The 15,940-nt window shown below is 41.5% G+C and overlaps 1 protein-coding gene across 2 annotated transcripts in view; it reads right to left on the bottom strand.

Moving 5' to 3' along the window:
• Positions 1 to 2,620: 2,620 nt before the first annotated feature.
• csrp3 (cysteine and glycine-rich protein 3 (cardiac LIM protein)) overlaps positions 2,621 to 15,940 on the bottom strand; it is a 39,203-nt gene continuing 25,883 nt past the window's right edge. For both annotated transcript variants that reach the window (XM_028793860.2, XM_028793861.2), the window contains 4 exons: positions 14,314 to 14,482; positions 11,995 to 12,124; positions 5,992 to 6,085; positions 2,621 to 2,831 (listed from right to left, as the gene is read on the bottom strand). In XM_028793860.2, the coding sequence (XP_028649693.1) occupies positions 2,758 to 2,831; positions 5,992 to 6,085; positions 11,995 to 12,124; positions 14,314 to 14,482 (467 nt within the window). In that variant the 3' untranslated portion in view covers positions 2,621 to 2,757. The remainder of the gene's footprint in view (positions 2,832 to 5,991; positions 6,086 to 11,994; positions 12,125 to 14,313; positions 14,483 to 15,940) is intronic.

Here is a 15,940-nt window from a genome sequence, read left to right as displayed (position 1 = left end):
CATTTGTATGAAAATGTGCTATATAAATAAGTGTTGCTGTTGTTGTTTTCTCACCGCCATCCACACCAAATGTCTTCATGTGGACTTATACTGTGCATAAGACCATGTTCTCATAAAAACAGGACAGACAGAAAATGGTTTTCTTACCATGAGGAAATGCACATCCTCATTACTGTGTGTGTTTAACATTTTCTATGTGTGTCAATGTATTTAGGATAGAAAAGCATGAGAGCAGCAGTGCATTTGGAGTTTCTGTGGATCATCCAGATCAAGTCTTACTTCTCTGCAGCTCTTTGATGGTATTTTAAAATTATTGTGACGTAAGGACTTAGTCACAGGCATATGCGACGAGAGAAGTTATTTTATTTGCTACTAGCTGACTGATTGTAGGTGTAGATGTGGCTTATCACTAAAAGCAGCCAGTTGAAATTGAATAAATAGTGTGACAACACTAGAGGGCATAGCAGCCACTCAGCCAGACACAGACAGAGAGACACAAGAGGCACACTTATAAAAACACAAGCTTTTTATTTGGTTTCTTCACTTGTGGGCAAAACATCTTCCCCCGTTCCCACAAGCCACAACACAGTCACAAAGCATAAACAGCACACCTTAAACACAATACTCTTTTCTTTTCTGTCTTTTTCTTTCTCCTCCCGACTCTGGCTCCTTTTTTTACATAACCCAGAAGTGCTCCACATACTTGATGACCTACGGCAGCACTTCCGGACACCCATACGGGCTCTGGAGCAGCTGCGGCACCCCCGGATCCCAACAGGACAGTATCCAAGTCCATCTCCCATGAAGCCCTACGGGAGTCCAAGGCACTGCTGCCACCCAGGGGGGCCGGGAGAGGTAACACTCTATCCACACTTGCTCCACCGGTCCTTCCAAGGAAGAGGCGACAATAGATTTTAAATTAACAAATGATCTACTGCTGTCATCGCACACCTATGCACTGGCTTGGCTCAATTGCCTTTCGCAAGGATGTGAACTTGAGAGAAGTTACAGGGAGAGCAAAGAGGATCTGAAGGCTACCTTAGTTGCAGATGTAAGAGACTCTGACAAATAAAAAGTGGGGTGTACTTGGTATTCCTGTAATCGGCTAGCACTGTGATCCTGAGTGCCTAAGCAGCTCTGTTTCACCCTGCCACAGGAACCGTTCCTTTGAAGATTAGGAAGGCAGAAAGACTGAGCACGAGTTATAGCAGGACAGGAAGGATTCATAACTGGCCTGCCATCCGCTATATCGGGCAGTGTTTGAGCGCCTCCAAATACTCAAAGTGAGTCACGGCATGCTCTGGTACTGTAGCATTCATCGTGTACATTCCGGAGCACTGGCTTGAACAGGATATATACTTTTAGTGAATTGGGGGGGGGGACTCTTGTTGTTCTTAAACAAAAAATATCAAAAAAACTAAAAATTTATGGGAAGCAATGTTTTATTACAACTGAATAAAGAAGGTTTCAGGTCGGAGGCAAAACATAACAAATGAGCCAGTAAAGCAAAAATCAAAAGACCCTTCACACCTCCCCCTGTCTACACCTTCTACCTTTCTCTCTTCCTGCACCTGTCTTCTTCTTCTTCTTCTTCTTCTTCTTCCTCCTGCTAAGCGAACTTTCATCTGCACTCCACCTGATTCCAAGTTCACTGAAGCAATGGCCACTGGCCTCCTTCATACCCGATCCCTGTATGTCCGAGGTCAGTTCTGGGCTCCTCTGAAGTACCTCTAGGTCAGGCCTAGCCCTACAGAACCCCTGGGGTAGTCTACCCAGAGCTCTCTTTGCTGGGCCCAGGTATCCCTGCCAAACTGCTGGCCATTTGTTAAACAAAAGGCTAGAAAACTCTGTAGAGGCCTCAATAGCAGCCTCCCGCTGCCAGCAACTACAGGGCTTGGGTATACTCTTTTATTGTGCATTCCCCAATGTCCTTTCACTATATTTACAAACTTTGAATAACTAAAGGGATGCTTTTTAGTGCATCTCCACCTAGTATCCCTGCCGAGGTAGGTTATGGGTGGCCTCCCATCGCCTTTACACCTTGTGCTGTTTTACTGCTTGATGGATTTCATCTGAGCAGACAGAGACCTGGAACTGAGTAGAAAAAAGATGGCCAGTTCCACTCTGGCCTATGCATGTATGGAATTGTGTAAAAGGAAGTATATTACAATTGAAATGTGAATTCTAGACATTGACATACTGGCTGTAGGCATTCCTCATTGTTACCTGCCTAGCAAGATGAGTTACATAATTCTCATTAATGTTTATATTCATCTCTCTGCAAATGAGGACTTGCCACAGAAATTATTCACTTTGTTACTCTAATGATGATTCATTCCAACACTGCAGACATAATATGTGGTGACTTCACTCATGTGACTTCCATCAGTACGTGCCATGTTCCACTTCTGGGCACAACAAGCTGGATCTGCTTTATTCAAATGCTAAAGATGCTTTTAAATGTAAACCTGTGGCACCATTTGGCAGGTCTGACCACAATCTGATCCATCGCACTCTCACTTGCAAATGGAAATCATTCTCAGTCTTTCTCATGCTTAACAGAATGACAGTCAAAAAGAACTGAAGTTCTGTGTCAAGAATCAATTCATTCACTGATGGGAATTTTTGAATCTCTTTAATAAATACTGAATGTTTATAGATGTGTATGGTTCTTACTGCATACAGAGGTTTACAGTGATACACAATTTGACTGGATTTGTACAAAACAACTTGTGGCACAACAGCACACGGAGGAGTTCAATCCTTCTGTTCAGCAGTTCCAAGATTCCCAAGACCCATTCCTTTGGGACCAAAGTTCTTTGCGTAGCAGACTGGAAAAAAAAATACATTGTTTTTCGTGATATTTTGTTATGACAAGGATATGGGCTAGGATGATGACATTCCAAATATTTCATCATCATCAGTATGGTGAACATCACACAGCACAGGAGACAGTCAAGCAGTGTGCAGGTCAAATGAGCAGAATGTCAAACCATTGTCTTTAAAGAGCTCCTTTCATTGTGAGTAGTTGGGAAAAATTCTAAGAGGAATTTATTAATTACAAGGAAAGGTGCTGCTAGACTTTAAAACACGTCCAGGCTACATACTGTGTATCTACCATTTCCATCCGCACATTTCAATTCCTTATGAATGTACTGTATCTGTGTACTTATTGAGCTGGTATTCTTTAGCCTTCTGACTATTCTTTATGTAGATACCAGCAAGCCCGCAATTCTCAAAAGAATTGCAAATCCAAGAATGGCAATCACTTTCTGTTCCCTCCGATATGTGGAGGGATGAAATATCATGGAGGGTGGGTGCGTCCTGGGAAAGTTCATTTAATTAAATAAACATATTTGTACTAAAGCGGTTTCTTTTTGGAGCTGTGACTCATCTGATTCTGGTGTTTCAGAAGCGCGTTGTAGGCGCCTTCGTTTATTGTTTTTATCCATGCAGTCTCTTTTTTTGTTTTTCTATGGCTGTGTCGTCAGCGAGAAGTCGTTTGCTGACGGCGGCGGATTCGCGTGCTGAAGTGACCATGGTGGCGGATCCGGGCATGGAGGGCTACATTACTAAACAAACGTGGTATATGCGGTGGTGTGGGCGGTCGCATTCGGGCGGCTGTACAACCTGGCGTGCACGCTTTACGTCAGGTTTAGTTCACAGGTCGTAGCCATGGTAAGGTTTTCATTTAATTAAATAAACCCATTTGTACTAAAGCGGTTTCTTTGTGTGGGCGCCTTCGTTCATTGTTTTTATCCATACGGGCTCGTTTACAGGTCGTAGCCATACGGGCTCGTGTTTGTATTACTAATCGCTGAGCTCCTTCCATTTGGAGCCGTGCCTCCTTTGCCTCTGCTGTGTCAGAAGCGCGTTGTGGGTGCGTTCGTTCGTTGTGTTTATCCATACGGGCTCATTTTGTATTTTCGTTAGTTGAGCTCTTTCATCGTGGAGCCGTGACGTCTTTGCTTCTGGTGTGTCTGTAGCGCGTTGTAGGAGCCTCCGTGTATTGTTTTTATCCATGCGGTCTCATCTTTGTTGTTCTGTGGCTGTGTCGTTAGGTGGACGTCGTTTACTGTTAGGAATCATAATTGAACTTACTTTTAATACTGAATTACCGTCATGTGATCCAAATATGCCACACTGACTGCTGGCACAGTGGATTAGAGCAAGTTTAGTTTACAGGTTGTATTGTTTGGGCGCCCCCTACTGACTCTGGGAAGCCGCTGGGTTTGACTCTGGGGCGCCGAGGCGCTGTGCGCATGCGCCTTGGTGCGTCAGCCGTGCATAAATTAAACTGTCATTTAGTAATATAGATTTTTATGTATATACATTTATAGGGTCGTTACTGACCAGTGTGCAGAGTACAGTGAAATTGTTTACTTGGTATGTCTAAATGCTGTGAATCTATCTATCAATCATAAAGCACTTTTCATGTCTGTCTGTTCATCTGTTATAAAGCACCTTCTGTGTGTGTCTGTCTAATACAGAAAATATTCACACTTATAAGAGACGGCCTGCAGCCCAACCCGTCCTGGACACCCAAGAGATGGAAGGATGGAGGAAGGCAGCTTCTTTAGGACACTGCCTCCCCCCAGAACGCTCCCCTGGATTGCAGCGGTGCCCCGGATTCCCACAGGGCACCATGGGACTTGGAGTTCTATATCTTAGCCATGTTGGGTACTGTGCGTGCCGCCGGGGGGTGCTGGGAAAGTGGAGTAGCCATATGGCATGAGGTTTCTGCCGAACCCACAAGTGCTTGCAGACCACGTGGGTGGAAGAGCAGAAGCACTTCTGGGTTGGCCAGTATAAGAGGACTTGACCAACCTCACAGGAAGGAGCCAGAGTCGGGTGGAAGGTGGATGAAGCTTGCTGGGAGGAGTGGAGGAGAAAGAATCAGAGAAAAAAGAATAGTTGTGTGCTGAGCCTGTTGTTTACTTGTGGCTTTGATGGTGGGAAATGCTTGCTGAAGAGCTTTCCCTAAAATAAATGAGATCTTTGTGCTTTTAAACTGTGCTCTGTGTCTGTTGTGATGGGTTTGAGGAGCAACAATGCCCTCTAGTGTCCACACACTACACTTTAATTGTATAATGGCTCTATATCTCGGAATCAACAGTGCTTCAGGATTCACTCCTTCTTCAACAAAAATATTTGTTGGTTTGAAATATTAAATAAATGTGCCCTTTGGACAGCAAGGTAAGACAGTGGTGTGCAGAGCTGCCTCAAAGCTCCAAGGTTCAATTCTGGGCCTGCTCACTCTCTATGTGGTCTCTATGTTCCCCCTGGTTTTGCCCGAGGTGTTCTGGCTTGTTCCCCACTTCTCAAACACATGCACTTTAGGATAATTGCTGACTTTATATTGTCTCATTGTGTGTGAGTTTGTCCTGGGATGTATTGGCATCCTGTCCAGGAGTGGTTCCTGCCTTGAGAGTCTCGAGAATGAATGCATGGAAGGCCGAGTGCATTTTACTAATTATTTGGGTAGTTTGGTTGGGGTGCTCATGCAGTTCAAAGACTCAGAATCCATCACAGTAGAAGTAAAACACAAGGCAAAACCAAACTGGTGGTATGCCAGCAAATCATTGCTGCTCAGATACTTAACACCTGGGTAACTTAGCATAACCAGTCAGTCTGTAAACGCCACTGATGAAAAAGATACGTAAACTGAGAACATTCAGCCCAAGGATTCTGAGTGGCAGCTTTTCCCCCTTTTAACTTCGGGCTGTCCCTCAAGTAGTTACTTGTGTAAAATTCCAACCCTAATAATCAAGATTTAAAATCAGATTTAAAAAGCTGAAGGGTGTATTTTCTTAATGAAGTATTGTGCAGGTTAGAAAGCTCAAAGGCAGACCTCTCGATAGCATGAATGCTAATGTCACACTTGAAACTGAGAAGGGATTTTCAAAATGAATACGTCTCCCAAACTGGTGGAACAAAGAAAAGAATCACTGATGAGATCTTAAATGTCTATGTTGAACATTTTCGACTCACCCTTACAGTAGATTTCTCCATCTTTATCTGTCACAGTTGTAGATTCCAGGCTTTTCCCACAGAGAGCACAGCGAAAGCAGCTTTTATGCCAAGGCTACAAAAGATGAATAAGAGTAACATATTGTGAGATGAGTCATGAACAACCTGTTCTTACATAGTTAAAAAAGTAAGATTCGTTTAGTGTGTGTATGTATGTATTTATTTAATTGTTTACTCACTTTATATCTGTATGTGTTTTTACATTTCATATCATGTCAGCTTTTAAAATTGATGATCCACCTCATAGATAGATAGATAGATAGATAGATAGATAGATAGATAGATAGATAGATAGATAGATAGGACTTTATTTGGGGAAAGGTGGAAAATTTTGCGAAAGAAAGTTTTCTTTCTAACTAACTAACTAACTATATTTATCCCCAGCAGGAAATTTGGCATTTTACAGGAGCTCTATTGATAGTTCGACACTATATTCTGAACACATACACCAGAATGACTAAGAAGGAAGAAAATTAAAAAGAAAGAAAACTTCTGACCTGTCAGTTTCAACAAATGCCTTCTCTGTGGCCAAGGTCTTTTACATATAAATATCTCTATATGTCTATCTCTCTCTCTCTCTCTCTATATATATATATTATATATATATATATATATATATATATATGTATATATATATGTATACACAGTATATATGTCTATATTCTCTCTATTATATAAAAAAATCTTGGGACAAGACAAGACTTTCTCAGAGAGACACTTTCACGTCCCAAAGAGTAGATGACAAAGTAGAACGTCGTAAAGAATTCAAAAACATTGGCGCAATACACATGCAGAGCAGGTTAGATATAACGGAAGTACGAAAATTTGAAAGTCTCCAAAAACTTATAGTAATCGCATTAGCGCAAACAAATGGAAATTATTACTCTGTGAAATAACGGAACAGCAAAAAGAGATTGAATATATTGTTCGGATTTAAACTTAAAGTCGGAGACTTGTAGATCGTCTAATTCATGTTCCCATCAGGAAAAGTAGTGTTTCTTCCCAATGAAGAAGCATATCCACGAGAATTAAAAGATTTGTTGTTTGCTGAAAGTGAAATCCACATACACTGTCACACTTGGGTCACAGAGTTGCACAGATACACAGGAGATTTTAGAGACAGAAACATTATTCAAACACTTCAAACAAACATAAGTCTCCTTCAGGAGTGAATTGAGCTCTGTGTGTAGTCGGAGGGGACAGTTCTGTCTCTCAATTAAAAGAATAGAAAATCTTCATCTTCATAGGGGCACATCTCGGGAGCAGGACCCCCAACAGAAGCAGAGGATGTCTGGGGGAGAAGAGAGACAAGGCAGTGAGACAGCGCAGGTCAGGTGGGATGGCAAGCAAAGCAAGCAGGGGGCAAAGCCCCCTAGTATAGACATTTTATATATATATCGTGATATATGGCCGGCCGTTCATCCTGGCCAATACCCCCAGGCCGCCAGGTGGAGCTCTCCCTGCAGCATGGAGGTACCCCAAATACCAGCAGGGAATCATGGACAGTGGAGTTTTTCTTTACAGCCCTGCTGGATACCTTGGGTATCAGTAAAGGGGCTCTCTTTAATAAATAGAGAGACTCAGACTGTGAGAAAGCCCCAGAGTAAGCAGGAGATCCCTAAAATAAAACGGGGGTCTCCTGACAAAATAGAAAAGGGAACTGAGACCTCGAGGGCGGCGGTGGAATCCGGGTAAAGGGGTGGAGCTGACATTTCCTGAATGTTTTCAGTTCCGCAGAGGGAGAATAGCAGGAGGACGGAGGCAGTGCTATGGATGCCGAAGGCCGGGCCACATTTGGCGATATTGTCCTTGGAGAAAACTCCTGGAGGAAGTCACCCTCTCGGGGCAGGCCACTCCAAATCACGATTCTTCGCTTGGGGGGGGGGGGGGAGTACTGTGATATATGGCCGACCGTTCATCCTGGCCAATACCCCCAGGCCGCCAGGTGGAGCTCTCCCTGCAGCATGGAGGTGCCCCCAAATACCAGCAGGGAATCATGGGCAGTGGAGTTTTCCTTTACAGCCCTGCTGGATACGTTAGGGGCCAACAGAGGATGCTGCAGGGAGGCCCAGAGACTCATACATGCACTATAACCCGGAAGTACGTCTTAGTCACAGCGACAGGAGGAATGACGTTCTTCCGGGATGAAGAAGAAGAATTTTTATCTGACCCGGAAGAGTTCCTAGTCACATGGACAGAGAGAGTGAAACACTTCCGGGTCAAGGACTATAAAAAGACTGTGGGAAATCCTAGACGTTGAGCTGAGCTGGGTGGAAGGGTGGCAACGCATCTGGGAGTGTGGAGGATTATTGTATTGGTTATTGTTATTGAGAATTGATTGTTTATTGAAGTATAGTGGAGGTGGAGGTGCTTTGTGCACTGTATTATTATAATAAACCATTATTTGGACTTTTATCTCGTGTCTGGCGTGGTGTCCGAGGGTTCAAGGGAGCATATATACATATATATATATATATAGAGAGAGAGACATATAGAGATATATATATATTATATTTTGGTTATTTTTTTTTTCATTTTTCATATTTAAATTGTTACTCCATCTCAAAGAGGCTATTGTGATGTGAAATATGGTAAAATAGAAATATACAGTACATTAAGCTGTCATTTGTATTTTGCATCTTTTTATATTTTGCATCATTCAGCTCATAGTTACTGTTGGAGGTCCAACCTAATTTCAGTAATTTATTTTTGTAATATACTTTTGTAAATTACTTATTAGTGCTCCTATATGTCATGAGATGGATTTATTTTTTTGCATGGTTACAATATAATGAGAGTCAGTCTTCCCGAAGAGGCAAAGCAGATCGGTTTGTTTTTTTAACAGCTGACATTATGGAAGTTTTCATCTCAGAGTTAAATAAAAGGTCTGTGGTATCGTGACTTGCACTGGTCTCTTTTTAAGCAGGTTCACAGTTAAGTAGGACCCCCATCTTCACTTTGTTAAAATAGGATGATGCTGATGTTGCCAGTATAGGTTTTGAATCTCCATGAGCCTTTTATTGGAATAAAACTGAATTCGTAAAGTGCACACGGGGGCTGATGTTTTTGTGAAAATAAAGTTTTGGCGAGAGTGTAAGCATGACATCATACACATAGCCAAATTCTGAGTCAGTGCTCCAGTGAGTGTCTGCGTGAGTCAGTCTCACTCGGTCTCAAGACTTCATTCAACATAGGAGCTGCGATAAGGGTAACCATCCTGCTTTAGCTCCCATCTTCAGATCAGAACAACACCAGTGGCTTGGAATCATCGCTGTGGTAGACCAGGAGAGTATGAGGAAGAGCAAGTCAAAGCCCGGGGTTAAACGTTCTAAACATCATGTGACAAGCACGTTACGTGGTAACCCTCATTCTGCACAGGATAACCAGTTACTTTGCCCTTTGTTTACTGTTTACCAGACACAGCAGAGCAGCTATGGAGCTGTCCTTGTGCCACTGCCATTAGAGATGGTGAATTGCCGGCGACCCTGCTCACAATGGTATATGTATTTTTCCCATATTTGTTATGATAAAATTTCTGTTATAACAAAATATTTTTATGGTCCCATCAGTTTCGTTATAATAGGATTCCACCTGTAATATGTTTTATAACATGGCAGTTGTTGACATCTGCTTATATTGGATGCTCAGTGTTTAAAGTATTATTTATCAGCATAAATATTTTGTAAACCAGTGTTACCATAGATTTCATGTGATAAGGAGACATCTTGTTTTTGATGTTCCAGTCCTAGCAATAAACATGCAGTGGTTATAAAAAGTATTCACCTTGGAAGTTTCACATATTATTGATTACATTTAAATCACATTGGATTTAATTTGAAACTGATCAGCCGAAAAAGCCATCTAAATTAATGATTTGTTTGATCTATCACATAAATATTCACTTCTCCCTAATATGACAGCCCTAAACCTTCACTGGGACTGCCAATGAGTTTTAGAAGTCACAGAATTAGTTAATGGCGATCACCTGTCCAAAGTGTCTGTCGAGTGCGGTATAAATGCCCCTATATCTGCATAATGGCCTAACCTACACAATGGAGACAAAGAAAAGTTGAATCTCATGGACTGGAGACAAAAATATCCACTGAATATCCCTTGGAGTTTAGATGAATCAACCATTGAGAAATGGAAAGAGTATGGCACAGCTATAAATGTGATAGAGCAGGCCGTCCACAAAAACTGAAGAAGCTGAGTGAGGAAGACCACCAAGAGACCTCTGAGAAGGAGTTCCAACCTACAGTGGACAAGACTAGAGAGAGAAAACAACTGTTGGGTGCTTCACCAGTTGCAGCCTTATGGGAGTGTGGCAAAGAGAAAAAAAACACATGTGACATATCGACTAGAGCAGGGGTTCTTAACCTGAGGTCCGTAGACCCCTAGGGGGTCCATGGATGGGTTTCAGTGGGTCTGTGAGGGTCAGATAAAAATTAACATTTACTGTATATTCACTATACAGCCCAGTACTGTTGATTTAGAGTAGTTGGAATAGTAGTAGTAGTAATGGTGGTAGCATTAGTAGATCTGTTTTAATTTGCACAAGAGGATTGTATTTCATAATTATAAATAGCGGCCATTACTTTTTGCATAAAAAAACAAGTGTTTTTTTCGATTGTTCACTTTAAAGTTTAATAATACTTTGTGTATGTCATGTATGTATGAGACAATCAAATCTCGATAAAGCACATTATATTTGTTGTATGTAAAGTTGTGTTTATGTGAATATTTCTGGGGAAGGGGGTCCATAGCTTTCATCAGATTCTTAAAGGGGTCCATGACTCAAAAACAGGTTAAGAATCATCGGACTAGAGTTTGCCAGGAGGCACACAAAGTCATCTGACAGCACAATTGAGCTTTTTCCCCATCAGAACAGACTCCACGTTGGGTTAAGCCAAACACTGCACATCATCAAAAACACACCATCCTCACTGTGACACATCACGCTGTGGAGATGGCTCTCTGCAAGGCTTGTGAGGTCGGAGGGGAACATGAATGCAGTAAAATGCGGGCAAATCCTGGAGGAAGACCTGATGCAGTCTGCAAGAAACCCGCACCTTGGGAGACGATTTCATTTGTAACAAGGCAACGACCATAAGCATAAAGTCAAAGCTAAACAAGCATGGCTTAAAAATAGCAATGTTAATGTCCTGCAGTGGCTGACTCAGAGTCCGGATCTCAATCCAATTCAGAATTTATGACTTGAGGAAAGCCTTTCACTCGCGATCAGCATGACACGTGATCGAAAAATGGAAAAAAAATGTCAGTACCCAAATGTGCAAAGCTGAGCACACAGACTGAAGGCTGTCATCTACTAAATTCGGACTCGGAGGAAATGAATACTTATGGGGTCAATTATTTGGTGTTTTATACTCGTAAGTAATTTAGACCCCTTTACAGAGACATTGAAGAGTCTTTTTCTGTTGCTCGGTGTCACAAAAGTCAATTTAAATCCAATGTGATTCAATGTTGTATAACAATAAAATGTAAAAACTTTAAGTGGTGAATATATTTTATAGGCACTATAGACTATTACAGGTCTCTTTTTTCAAAACAATATATATATTTTTTTGATTTCTAGTTTTTGTTCTGTGTATTACTGTATATTACTCCTGGGTCAATCAATCCTTGTTTTTTTGCAATAGTCCTTGTTGATTTTCTTGTTTGTGTATCCCGAGCATTTAAATTATTGCAGTGCTAGAATCTTTTATTTGTTCTTTGCTTTATACTCAACGTAGGATTCATTTTTACTGAATTACACATTTTAAGAAGGTTACTTGCTTAAGCACGTGTTAAATTGGACTGCAAAATTCTTACAGTTTTTAGGTCGCTGGAAACAATACTGTTACAATTGCAACTTCTACAACCTCCTTGAACAATTTCTCACGCTAGATGTGTAACCCCAAGGTCCACTGCAAGTTGGGTTCACGTAACTGGCTACTTCATACAAACCTTCCCACCTCCAATGACTCTCTCAGCAGCGTAGACGGATTTGGAGCACCGAGAACATCTCTCTGCACCGCCGAACTTCTGCGCAAATTTGCCCGATGTTGGGTTGCTGGTGGGTTTCTGAGGCTTTAATCTAATAGTGAACAGAATGAAAGCACAAAAACAGTTTCCAGTGATATTTTCTAACTGCATTGCTCGTGTGGTATTTCTGTTTATAATAGTTTTGTTGTAGCCAGATTTGAAGAAGACCCTGGACTACAGACTACCAAACGCTCAGTTCAGTTGCCATCTATGTGTGACACTGAGCAGTCACTTACCTTCCTGTGATGAAAATGTAGATGGTGGAGTCCTACCCTCCACCGCCCTACTTGGTAATTTATTCCATGTCCATGTGGTTCTCTTTGAAAAGGAAAACCTTCTAATGTTTGTGAAAAATTTACGTGTAACAATATTCCATCTTTGTTTTCTTTTGAATAGTTTATTTTAGAGTAACGGCCTGGATTCGCTGTACTAACTCCATTCCTAATGTTAAACTCTTCAGCCATGTCAGCACTAAATTTGTGTTTGCAGCCCCTTCAGTCTCTCCTCATAGCTCATACCACTTATTCCCAGAATCAGCCAAGTCACTCTTCTTTGGACTTTCTCAAGCGCTGCTATGTCTTTTTTTGTAATATGGAGACCAAAACCTCAGTGATTAACAAAGTATATCAAACAAAATAAAATAAAAACTGTACACAGTGCTCCAGGTGAGGCCTCACTAGTGTATTATAACTTAGACATAACCATCCTCGACTTGTACTCCACACATCATGCTATAGAACATAACGTCCTATTAGCCTTTGTAATGGCTTCTGTACACTGTGGATGTTGATAGTGACAAGTCCACTATGACTTCCAGGTCCTTCTTATGAGGCGTGTTTTCAACTTTCAGTCTCCCATTGTGTATTCAAATCTAACATTTCTAATAGCTATTTGTAGTTTTATTTAATGTTTTCTTACAGTACAATAACAAATTTGTCCAATTCTATATGTTCCACAAATCCCATTTTAAGGATTCATCTGATTCTGCATTATCTGACCTTCTTGTTAGTTTAGTATAATCTAAAAACTCGGCCAGCTTTTTCTTTGTATTCTTCTACGGATCGTTTATGTATTATTAGAGCCAGGCAGGATTGTCTGACATCCCGGCCAGGATGAGTATGGGACTCTTACCCAAATGTGAGGACAAGATGAAGGAGCAGTAGGGGAAAGCTCCAATTTTGTGTATTTTTATCCCCCATCAGCTAGATAGCAGTATCCCAGGACCATGGTAGCCATGTGGAGTCCTGCCAGGCATGATGGGAGTTGTAGTGCCAAGAGTCAGCCCTGCTATCCCAGGGTTGCCACCAGGGGGTACTACAGTAATTCACAATCCTTACTTTTCGGGACTTCTTTTTTTTTTTTTTAGGTTTTGGGTAGCCACCCCCTTATACTTGAAAATCTATCAATGAGAGTACAAAAATAATGTGTTTTCAGACCAAGCTCAATACAGAACTGTATAACAGACATGATGGATGCTATATATGGTCTGGACAGGAAATTTGGTTAGGAGAGCCAGGACTGGAAGTGAGGATGAGGTCATCAGGTGGGACTTCCTTCAGATAGTCTTTTCCATTTTTCCTACTTCTGTTAAATATGGCCCATTTTTACTCAGCATAATGACATACTGCTTTGCAACTGAAGGAAAGTGACAGCCAGTGAACTTTTCAGGACTTCTGCTTAACCCATAAATGCTTCCATCAGGCTTTGCTTCTGGCACCAAAGGTATTCCCAGATCCAACATATAAAAGGAAGCTGTCCAGCCCCCTTCAGAGAGTCAGAGTTGGGCAGAAGGAAGGCAAAACTCATCTACACATCCACCCATCCATTATCCAACCTGCTATATCCTAACTTACAGGGTCACGGGGGTCTGCTGGAGCCAATCCCAGCCAACACAGGGCGCAAGGCAGGAAACAAACCCCGGGCAGGACGCCAGCCCACCGCACTCATTTACACATCAGGCCTTAAATTCCTCTTAACTTCCAGTTTTTATATATTGGGATAATACTTGCTAGCTTGCAATCATGAATTTCTCCAGTGTGTAGAAATGTTTCTAAAATACTTATCAATGATTTATAGACTAGCTAAACTCCTTAAGCACTTCAGCGTAAACATGCCATTATGACATAATTATATGATAATTGTCTATTTACTTATTGGGATTTATTGTTACCACAAATAAATGCACTTAACTAAAATAAGCACAAACTGAAAGTTTAATATTAATTTTTTAAGTCTGCTTACCCTTGAGGATCGATGCCCAGGTGCTCCCCAGTATCCGAGCTGAGTACTCCAGCGCCCTGTCCGTAGCCATAGCCTTTTGGACCGTACTTCTTACCATAGCAGGTCTTACAGTAAATCTCAGACTCGTGTGCCGCCACCGTGGTACTGTCCAGACCCTTCCTGCAGGCCACTGGGACAAAGAGATCACACGCTGAACCGTTAAATGGAAATGTTAACAGCATAAAGAAGACCATACAGTTTATGTATGAAAACCATTTTGACAAATGTAACGAGTGTTGGCAGCAATGAAGTTCAATCAAAATATCACTGTGTGCTGTGTATTCAGTAGGCCTTGTGCACATTTACTGTACATTGTCTGCTTATGAAATATTATTCTTCATATACAGTATTTGTCTTGTTTCATTTCTTATTATTATTATGTTACATGATTTTTTTTCGTATGTTACACATTCTTGTTTTATAAAATAATATGTAGACATGAAAGGCATCCATCCATCCATTTTCCAACCCGCTGAATCCGAACGCAGGGTCACGGAGGTCTGCTGGAGCCAATCCCAGCCAACACAGGGCACAAGGCAGGAACCAATCCCGGGCAGGGTGCCAACCCACCGCAATGACATGGAAGGCAATATATGATAAATACTTGAACTAAAAGGTGTTATAAAGGATAGATAGATAGATAGATGCTTCTTCTTCTCCTTTGTCCCGTCACATCACATTTTTTAAAATGATCTGAAACTGCTGTCTGTAACTGTTTCTAAAAATACTGGTGAAGTAAATGAAATGGAAAGGACAAATGCGGCTGTTAAAGGTAATGGCTTATCTCAAAGTGCTGCTGATAATGCTCTAAGCTGTTCACTACTGCCTCACGTAAATGTGATGCCATCATTCCTTTTTCCACTCCATCTCCGTCTCCGTTTGCATGTCCATTGTCCCTGCTGCTAGGGTAAGATTTGGATAACCCAAACCCAGATGTGTGCAAGTGAAATCATAAAATGGATGAATGGAATATTTAAGGGATGGCAGAATTGTACGCTGGTTTGTACTGCTGCTGCACAGTTCCAAAGTGTCATCACCGTCACTGTCTATCTGGAGTCTGCATGTTCTCCACATGTCTAGATGACTTTCCTTCTAGTAAGGCACCACCAACCCCAACCCAAAATCATCCCGAAGGCTTTTAGGTATGGTTAACTTAGAGCAGAAAATGAACTCAGCCTAGCTGGGTTTGACCTACTGCCCCTGATTATAGAATATTGGCGTTTTCTATTTAAAGTTCATATAAAATTTTATTTTTAACCCTTTTGTCCTTTGACATAACTAGATATTCATTTTTCTGAGCCTGAACAATAGAACATTACAAACATGTTGACAAGAACAGGCCATTCAGCCCAGCAGAGCTCACCAGTCCTATTGATCAGCACAAGTGAAGAGCTCTGAACAAAATATGAGCGAGTTACAGTTCCATTTCCTAGGTTACAAAACAACAGCAGCTAACATCACACACACTTCTGTGTAAAGAAGAACTTCCTAATGTCTGCAAAATTTACCCTTAACAAGTTTCCAACTGTGTCCCCGTGTTCTTGATGAGCTCATTTTAAAATAACAGTCTCGAGCCACTGTACTGATT

Source organism: Erpetoichthys calabaricus, chromosome 2 (assembly GCF_900747795.2).
Source record: "Erpetoichthys calabaricus chromosome 2, fErpCal1.3, whole genome shotgun sequence".
NCBI lineage: Eukaryota > Metazoa > Chordata > Cladistia > Polypteriformes > Polypteridae > Erpetoichthys > Erpetoichthys calabaricus.
The sequence above is the reverse complement of the archived record's forward strand: the minus strand, read 5'-3'. Positions and strand labels throughout refer to the sequence as shown.